This window comes from Protomyctophum bolini (genome assembly GCF_963924005.1).
Source record: "Protomyctophum bolini genome assembly, chromosome: 6".
NCBI lineage: Eukaryota > Metazoa > Chordata > Actinopteri > Myctophiformes > Myctophidae > Protomyctophum > Protomyctophum bolini.
Genome location: NC_137867.1, coordinates 46,670,285 through 46,680,903, shown reverse-complemented (window position 1 = coordinate 46,680,903; position 10,619 = coordinate 46,670,285). Strand labels below are relative to the sequence as shown.

At 45.0% G+C, this 10,619-nt stretch overlaps 1 protein-coding gene across 1 annotated transcript; it reads left to right on the top strand.

Annotated features, from left to right (window-relative positions):
- Positions 1-4,193: 4,193 nt before the first annotated feature.
- On the top strand, positions 4,194-5,803 carry LOC308317784 (uncharacterized protein; the record flags this gene model as incomplete). Its single annotated transcript, XM_080767062.1, has 2 exons — positions 4,194-4,691; positions 5,466-5,803. 2 exons carry the CDS (start codon positions 4,194-4,196, stop codon positions 5,784-5,786), a joined length of 819 nt encoding a protein of 272 aa, XP_080623188.1. The 3' UTR covers positions 5,787-5,803.
- Positions 5,804-10,619: the final 4,816 nt, after the last annotated feature.

The following is a 10,619-nucleotide window of genomic DNA, read 5'->3' as shown; positions in this document are numbered from 1 at the left end:
CAGAACCTGTGCGGCGCAGTGCGTGTACAGTGCTCGGGGCTCCAGTTCCTGCAGTAGACCGGTTTGGATGACAGAGTTTGCCAGAGATGCAAATCCGTCATAACATTGTCCTCTGCATTTACTGATTGGCAGTGAGAATCTCATCAAGACGTCTTTTAACAGCTGGAAGAATGATTCTGCTGTTGTTTCTGATGTCCGCTGAAGAAATCCAACAAAGAGTTCCTCCGTCTCCAGCTTTTCGGTCACAAAACGAATACAGACAGACACTTTTCTTGTCCAGTCAGTGTCGTCTACCTCCTCCATGATCACAGAGAAACAATCAGCAGACCGTACCTCTTCAAGAAGTACTCTCAGCACATCATCAGCCATAATTTCTGTCATTTCGTTAAGGATGTCAGGAGAAGCCCATTCACTGTCCTTGCGGTCCAGCCATGCTTGCAGCTCTGGGTTATGTCTCGCAGTCACTCTTCTTAGAATCGGGTTGAAATTGTCACCATCATCTTCTGATTCTCCGGTAATGGAAATTCCCTCGCATGAAAGTACATGAACGGTGGATAGGATGGCTGTCAAAACTTCTCTTGCATCGGCCATCTGCTTTTGTTCACCTGCAGCGCTGCCGGTGGCGGTGCTGTCCTGTGCCGCCTCGGCAGGTCCTCCTGGTGCTGGGCTCTGCTGTAGCGTCTTCATGGTGGATCTCTTCCTAGCTGGTGGTGCCATCATGTAGTGTAGTACTGATGAGTGCTCAATGCTCCTCTCTGTGCACCTTTTCTACTCTACCTGCCCCATGAGGACAAAGCCAGACATTTGCATGCCTAAAGGGAGAGAATGGACACGGAGCCAATGGACCAGGTATCTATTGTTGTCGTGGGGGGGGCGCTACTTGGACCCTGATGGCCAGTGTAGAACTCGGTAGCTCTCACTGTTTCTCTGTTTCTGCTAGTTAGCTTAGCAACGCCGACTTGGACAAACGTCCGTTTCTGCTCTTAACCAACGTCCTTCTAACTGGCTCCTACTGGCACTGTGACTAAGTTCTGACACCAGGATCTATGAGTAGCCTACTGCACTATAATAATAATGATGAGACAGGGCAGGCGTGAATCCTTTCAGCGTGGTTTATAACTGTTATGAACGTAACACTGCATGAGTGCATCACCTAATGATAATGTACCCCCCCGTAACTATACGCACATAGGTTCCTATGCATATCACCATAAAAAGTTATAGTCGACCACAGTGGCTTCTGCCACTTGAATTAAGGATACTTTATTGATTGACACCATACACCAAACCCATACTAGGCCTATATATGAGTAAAAAAAAGAGGAAGGAATAGTGCATTTGTTTGTCCCGTTTGTCCAGAGTAGAATTAGCCTGGGTAAACCCACTCCCCCTGCTGGACAACATTTAATTCTGCCAGTACAGTACAGTAACTTTGTTATCAAAAGTAGGCTATTGCGCTCAAACGTCAGTAGAATTTCAAAGTTATATACAAAAAATCCTACAGATGCATTTCCCCCGTCTATTTCCCATTCCAACGTCAGTATAGGTACAAATATGTACAAATGTACAAAAACTATTTTCCATATGCTTTAACTATTTTCTGCTTTATTAAACTATGTCTGTGGAAATTCTGGAAAACATTAAAGTAAAGGAGGTAAAACAGCTTTAGGCTATTAAAAAAAAATAGCTCAGTTTGTTTTGCTATTAAATCATCATGTCTCCACTCTCCAGTGATGAATCTTAATTCAGAATACATCCAAAGATGTGGGAGTAGATCTGGACCCAACCATAAATAAGTTAAATGCATGCAGAGAGAAAATCTTCCTCTGTAATTCCTTGATGCAAAATAAAAAAATATAGGCCTATAGCAGCAATAATATCCATTTGTATTGTAAAATATTTAGTCTCAGTTGTCATGTAAAAGAAATCTAATTCCACACTCGTGAACACTTGAGTGTTAATTGGTCAATTTATCAGAGCAAAAGCCGTCTACATTCTTGCATCCACTTAGAGGAGGTTATGTTAAAAACCAATCTGCTCCATTGTGGACAAGATGCAGGCATCTTTATTTACATTCATGCTGCATGCATGGGAAATTATTCAAAGTCCATTGTTGACTGAATTGTTACTGTCATGGGCCTGGCTTTACCAGACACATACACACCCACGCCTCTTCCCTGCTAAGAGGAGGCCTGAGTGAATCCACGCTATATGTGTCTGGCTGCTCTGACACTGGGTCATATTGCATACAGTGCTTAATTTAAATCTGGTAAAATTCGACTTTTCCACAATATAGTAAATACGTCCATCTAAGTTAAATGGCCCAATTACCCAGGAGAAATTACAATAGTAACGTGTCATAGTTTTTTATTTTTTGCAGAGAGAAAACACAGATGTCAAGTAACCTTGGGTGCTCACATGAGATTAAACATGTCTTGAATCTTCTAGGATCAGTGGGAATGTAGACTTAGTAAATAAAAATCACACCCGGTATCTAGACTCAGTTGTCATAACATCATGTAAAAGCATTCTAATTCCACAGTCAGGAACATGTTGGATGTGGTGTATTAAATGGTCAATTTATCAGAACAAAAGTTGCGGAGAGGAAATAAAATTGAAACTAATCTTATTCTTTATTATTGGATATTCTATATTAAAGCCAACATGTTTCGACCGGTTAAGGTTAAGGTCTTCATCAGGGTTCCTGATGAACGTAACCGCTCAAATCTCAGATTTGTGTGTCATAGTTTTTATTAGTCCCTTGTACGGTATAAGCAAAGTTACCATGTTTACCCTGCAGGGTAACTGGACTAAGCTGAATAACTTGTTTACAGCCAGGCCCTGCTCATAGAACATTTCATGGTAGGGGTTCAATGCCTTGCTCAAGGGCACTTCAGCGGTGGTAATTTTAACGTGCCGGTCCGGGGATACAAACTATAGCTACCTTCCGATATCAAGACCGCTCTGCAAACCGTTCGGCCACCGCTATATATTATCACATATTAAAAGTTTGCCTTCATGGAGTTTATAGTCAAACACACTTTTTAGAAAGAGTTCATGGGTCTGGGTACACTGGTGTTAATTATAAGAGTAACTATCCTAAAATATTTGGTGTTTGTGGAGTCAATCTTACCAATCAAATGTATTCTAATTTCTGTAGGCCTATTTGTGGTACACCCCCCACCCACCCACCCTCTCTGTTCTTTCTAATTATTATTATTTTTTTACCATTTTTGTGCTTACAGTTTGTGTCCTCCATGCCAAGTTATGACATGTCTGCGTCCACTGACCACCCAGTTCTCTCTTGGACCAAATTCAAAGACTTCCCATGTAAGTACTTGACCCGTTTCTCATTGATTTGTTGAATTGTGTATTCACAGCGTGTGTAGAATGGCATTGGGTACAGTTCATACTTCAAATAAATTGGTTACAGGTCAATATAAAAACCGCTACAAGGATAAAAACCAGAAAAAATGTCTCAAATATACACAAAAAAGGGAAATCATCATAATACAGTTAAAGAAAGAAAAAAGGGACAAAACATGTACACTTGTACAGTATGGACAAGTAGGGGGACTTTTTTTTTTTTTTTTTTACATGGGCCAGTTTTGAATTGAAGCCGCCGCCCCTACGTGCTGTTTGAGAGCGGTTCTGAAGGAGTCTAGGGTTTCACATTTCTTAACGGCTGATGGTAGGGCGTTCCACATTTTAGTGGCATAGGAAGGACATTTATTTAACCCCTTGTTTGAGCTGAATGAACCTGGGTTTACTTTGCATGTTGGCTTGCAGATATTCTACTTTTGATACTGAAGTATCAGCGTACTCAAGTATTGTGGTTGAGTACCACCCCCCCCCCCCCCCCCCCCACACACACACACACACACACACACACACACACACCTCCCCTGTGGGGGTCTTCCTGTATACTGTGTAGTTGGACAGATACTTAATGATAACAATAGACGAGACCACACCCAACCATTAGCATTATAAGGCCTTCAACGACCCCCTCTCACATATATAGATGGTTCCTCAGTCTTCAGCCATGATGACCACATTTCCTCTCACAAGTGAGACGTCGTGTGGCAGCCACTGCCAGCAGTCAGCTCCATACCTTTGCTTTACCAGAACAAGTGTGGTATATAGTATATATAGTGTACGTGTGTTTTGTAACTGTGTTTTTTCCTCTAACCATGCAACAAGTGAAATGGGAACATTCTTCCACTCATCTCACGAGGGACGGCGGTGCTCTGACCATCCCACATCCGTCCACGCTGCACACCTGGGAGGAGTCGGACGACAGGACCGAGTGGCCCGACGTGACGGCGGAGAAAATGTTTCTGTACTACTCTGAGATGGAGGCCACGGTGGACGCCCGCGCCATGAGAAACGCCGAGGCCGGGTTACACCCGCTCGTCCGCGACCAAGTGGGCCCCGTGCTGATGCACACGCGCGGCGGCTTTGTGTATCTGGAGGCGAGCGTTGGGCCGACCCAGACGGACCCGGAGTCCTCCCGGGCCTCCAGTGCCTCCAGCGTTGGACGGACCCAGACGGACCAGGAGTCCTCCTGGGCCTCCAGTGCCTGGGTTCTGCTGACGGAGGACGGGGATGTGGAGACGGCAGGATGCAGCTGTGTCGCCGCAGGGCAGGCTCCGTCGTGCTGCGTTCACGCTGCTGCGATCCTATGGATGGTACGTAATTATACAGGCCTACATCATGTGACTGTGGTTCAATCAATTAATTAATTAGGACCTGAGGCCAATTCTGGGGGTAAGTCTTGGCCTCAGCTTGATGTACAAGCACACCCCCTGGACATGACGCTAGTTACTGCCTCACGCTACAGAAACAGGAGATAGGCTCCTGCCCCTATGGGCCTCATGACTACAGAAACAGGAGATAGGCTCCTGCCCCTATGGGCCTCATGGCTACAGAAACAGGAGATAGGCTCCTGCCCCTATGGGCCTCAAGGCTACAGAAACAGGAGATAGCCTCCTGCCCCTATGGGCCTCATGGCTACAGAAACAGGAGATAGGCTCCTGCCCCTATGGGCCTCATGGCTTGGCAAGGCTACTTACTACTGACGCCGATTCTACAAATGCCTTCTAAATCAGTAGTCCTCAAAACTTTTTCATGTTGATTGTGTAGGCTACTATACCTCCACCAGCTTAGTGGCAGGAACCAAAGACCGGAAGAGATGATTTGTATTAGCCCAATGAATAGAAAATAATAATAATAAAAAAACACAACAAAATATTATAAAGAAAGAAATACATTTATTTGATTTATATTTTGATGGGTGGTCTAGGAGGGACCACCCTGGCCCACCCATAGCTGCGCCCTTGGCACACATGTGTCTAACCTTTTTGTGAACCCCAACCCTTTTTTTACATGTCTAGAATCAGATGCTGTGTGTTTTAACTGTTATGCTTAATGCAATGTCTTATTTATCATTATATTTTCTACAGGTGGAAAACGCTGTGAGGCGTAACGCTGCGTCCAAAGTGAAGAGTGGAGGTCAGCAGCAGCACAGCGTCAGTGTCAGCGGCGGCATCCGCTTCAAAGTGAAACGCCACAAGAGGAAGACGGTCTACAAGCCATCATCATCATCCTCATCATCATCATCAGTGTCCTCTATCAGAGCTGTCTGCAGGCCCCCTGCTGGTGAGGTCACACACTACACCTCACATGAAGAGTGGAGGCAGAGCAGGCTTCGCACACGCATGGCACCGTTCTACAGCGGTATCAGTGACAGCCTTGTGTCCACCCACTTCCACTCTGTACCCTAGTCTACTCAATGTGAGGGCCTTGCGTCCACCCACTACCACTCTGTACCCTAGTCTACTCAATGTGAGGGCCTTGCGTCCACCCACTTCCACTCTGTACCCTAGTCCACTCAATGTGAGGGCCTTGCGTCCACCCACTACCACTCTGTACCCAGCTAGACCAGTGGTTCCCAAACCTTTTCATGTCAAGGACCCCCAAATTGACACTAATTAGCCCGCGGACCCCCCCATTTGAAAAGAGGGGGCTTGCTGTGGTTGGTGTAATTTTGGACACGTTGGCTACAACAGAAATGTGCGTGCAGAGTGAGAGCCTGCCAATGTCACTCACTGTGAGGTAGAAAGCCTGGTGGTGATGTGAGGTTACTGCAATGCAGGCTTTCTTTTTGGTGGTTGTTTTTTTCACATCCGTATTTTAGAAGCTAGACTCGACAAGATCTCAATTGACTGGGCCTGTGTGCCCCAATGGACACTACGCTTCTGTACTGTATGTAACAAATTAAAAAAATATATAAAACAAATAAAAAAACGTATTTTCTATCAATTACATGATGAGCGGGCGGCATTGACCCAAATGCAGGTCACTTGAGTCTCCTGCCGGAGAGGCTGCCATGCAGTCATCAAAGGATTGGCTTGGTAAAAAACAATTTGATTGGCAATATTAGGCTTATATGGTTGAATATTCAACACCAGGGACGTGCACACATAGACAGCTTCAGCCGTCTTCACCAATGCAGCATTTACTGATGGTGAAAGAAATGCAAACGCCCTCCTCTCCTTTCATTGCCATGCCGGAAGGAAGGCAGCATTCAGCAGAATAGCTGTTTTTCCCCCGGAGTCTCCTGACCTTGAACACAGTATTTCGCGTTGAACACATTTTGTTTAGAAATCCACTTCGACATATACTGTACACCGCATCTCTATAGCTAAAGACTGCTGGGTTGTGTCCCGAAAATATACAACGTTGTGAGCTTGTAGATCTGCTATTTTTCGTCCAAAAGTGCCCTCTTATAGGATTTTAATAAGGCATTCATTAATCCTTTAACCGCCCAACCACACACACACACACACCACATTTTCACCGCTGGGAGAAACTGTGTAACCTGACGCTGCCAGATCCAAAAAGCTTGCTACACAAATTTGTTTCACAGCTTATTTGGATCTGGGATCGCGGAAGCAAATTCGATGACGGGGCTGTTCCTTTTTTTCAAGATACATGGTAGATGATTGGATGGGAGCGTCTGTCTATCACCGTGTGGGCGTGCAAACACAACCAATCATATCGACGTGTCTATATACCGTCACATCCGCATCCCGCCTTTAGCTCACGCTGATTGGTTCGGTACGAAGCAGATCTGACTCAGGGCTCAACTCCGTCAGAGATCCCAGATGAGTGTTGTGTTGGGGAATATGTTTCCGCAATACCGCCCTCATCTGGCAGCGTCAGGTTAGAAACTGTGGGGACCGCATGTAATTCAATTCCACATGGTTAGGTTAGGAGATGAGGTGGGGTGTCATTTGTCGGACCAATGTCTGGTCTGAACAACGTACTGCACCCAGAAACTGCAGTCACTCAATATTAATAGTATTTGTTGTAGTAGGCCTAGATAACAGTAGCCTAAGGCTATATAGCACAACTTGAAATGATGCACCCTATGGCCTCATTGGCCTGTGTGAAATGATGCACCCTATGGCCTCATTGGCCTGTGTGTATCTGTGTGTTTGACTATAGGGACAAAATCATTGCAGGGATCAATACAATCCACTAGGGGGCACAATCGCACAGGAGAAAACGTTCAATTAATCGTTAACAGAGAAAGCCAAGCTGTTGTGCTGATAAATGTATTGTTTTCTATCAGTGGTTCCCAAATGGAGTCTCCTCAGGACCCAAACCCAGTTGAAATGTGATTATTTTGGGCAGAGCCATAGAGTAAGACAGAGTTACGCAAACTCTGTTCACTTCATGGGGCTTCAGTCCAATGGCGGCTCTTCCACATATACTTCTATTGGTTTTGTCCCTATTTGAAGGCTACAAATGCCTTCTAAATCACGACAGTTTTCTGAAAAACCCACGTTTCTATGTCTCAAACATTTTCATGTCAAGAACCCCCTATATTTGGCCGCCGACCCCCATCCGAAAATATGTAGTTCCAGTGACCTCCCAGAAGCAAAGATTTGAGTTAAAAAACGTTCACTCTGAAAGAATATACATTAAAAGATTTGCGCCACACGTTCACGATTTTTCAAAAATAGCAGACCTACTGTACAAGCTCATAGCGCGGCACTCGGTGCCGCGCTATGAGCTTGTAGATCTGCTATTTTTCAATAGCTAAAGTATAACATAATCCTTAATTGGGTTCCCGACCCAGAACAACTATAGCAGGTGAAATGCTGTATTAGTTCAAACTATAAAACATGTTCATATAGTTTTGCTGCACGGGGCGTCCCCGGCCCGGACGGACGCCACTCTGAGGAACCGATGCTCGCTCTACTGACCTCCAATCAGTTCATTAGGTTACATTATACATTACAGAGAGAGAACCCGATGCTCGCTCCATTGACCTCCAATCAGTTCATTAGGTCACATTATACATTACAGAGAGAGAACCCGATGCTCGCTCTACTGACCTCCAATCAGTTCATTAGGTTACATTATACATTACAGAGAGAGAACCCGATGCTCGCTCCACTGACCTCCAATCAGTTCATTAGGTCACATTATACACTACAGAGAGAGAACCCCATGCTCGCTCCACTGACCTCCAATCAGTTCATTAGGTTACATTATACATTACAGAGAGAGAACCCGATGCTCGCTCCACTGACCTCCAATCAGTTCATTAGGTTACATTATACATTACAGAGAGAGAACCCGATGCTCGCTCCACTGACCTCCAATCAGTTCATTGGGTTACATTATACATTACAGAGAGAGAACCCGATGCTCGCTCCACTGACCTCCAATCAGTTCATTAGGTTACATTATACATTACAGAGAGAGAACCCGATGCTCGCTCCACTGACCTCCAATCAGTTCATTAGGTCACATTATACATTACAGAGAGAGAACCCGACGCTCGCTCCACTGACCTCCAATCAGTTCATTAGGTTACATTATACATTACAGAGAGAGAACCCGATGCTCGCTCCACTGACCTCCAATCAGTTCATTAGGTTACAGAGAGAGAACCCGATGCTCGCTCTACTGACCTCCAATCAGTTCATTAGGTTACATTATACATTACAGAGAGAGAACCCGATGCTCGCTCCACTGACCTCCAATCAGTTCATTAGGTTACATTATACACTACAGAGAGAGAACCCGATGCTCGCTCCACTGACCTCCAATCAGTTCATTAGGTTACATTATACATTACAGAGAGAGAACACGATGCTCGCTCCACTGACCTCCAATCAGTTCATTAGGTTACATTATACACTACAGAGAGAGAACCCGATGCTCGCTCTACTGACCTCCAATCAGTTCATTAGGTTACATTATACACTACAGAGAGAGAACCCCATGCTCGCTCCACTGACCTCCAATCAGTTCATTAGGTTACATTATACACTACAGAGAGAGAACCCCACGCTCGCTCCACTGACCTCCAATCAGTTCATTAGGTCACATTATACATTACAGAGAGAGAACCCGACGCTCGCTCCACTGACCTCCAATCAGTTCATTAGGTTACAGAGAGAGAACACAGAACCGTCTCTGTTTTCTGTCAGATCGATACTATAGCTGCTGTGATGACAACACACGGCTAGCTTTTCGTGTAGTGTTTTCAGAGTGTGTACGTCACCCTGTTTCTATTATGTGGGCCGTGGTGGGAGAACGTGTCATTCCAATCATGCATTAACACATTCAGGGCGGGAACCCCTTTTGGTGTTTTAAGCATTATGTTATACTTTAGCTATTGAAAAAAATCACACCCGTGTGAACTGAGTGGTGCAACTCCCCTCTCTCCCCTCCTCTCCTCTCTCTCTCTCTCTCTCATTAGCAGGCAACAGGCAGCACTAATACTATCTCTCTGTTTCTGGCAAACAGCGCCCCTACTGGTACTAATAGTCATATACTCGTGCTCATGGCCACATAGGTGGCCACATAGATACACACGGACATTGCTGGTTGTAGGAGTGGTTGCACCACTCAAAAATATTTTTGAAAAATCGTGAAAATGTGGTGCAAATCTTTGAATATACTCTTTCAGAGCGAACATTTTTAACTCAAATCTTTGCTTCTGGGGGGGGGGGTTGTCTCTGGAACAACATATTTTCAGATGGGGGTCGGCGGGGCAATTACATATAATTTTGGGGGTCCTTGACATGAAAATGTTTGAGAACCACTGACATACATAGAAACATGAGGTTTTTCAGAAAACTGTCAGGATTTAGAAGACATTAGAATCGTTCCCAGGTCTAAATGGGTTAAAGCCCAATAATATGATATCGTTGATGGGAAAACTCAATTATGCCGGTGTATGTTTCGTGTCCCCCTTCACTGCCTGTGTGTCATTAAGCAGCAGATCTAGTTGCACCTGTCCTGCACTGTGTGTCAGCTAATGGCATCTGGCATCAGCTGGTTCACTATAGCATCATGGACTGAAGACACTGTTATTTTCTTTTTCCAAGAAAAGGGATGAGGGCATTCATTTAGGTGATGAGACACAGCTATAGAGGAGATTGTTGCTGTGGGCCAGTGGCACAGTGTTTGGGAATGGGTCGGGACCTAGCCTAGCTCGGTCCCAGGCTTACTTATCTGCGAAAAGAAAAGCCTGGTCACAACTTAAGGCAGAGAAGCATAAAGAAAAGTCTGGTCACAACGTAAGGCAGAGA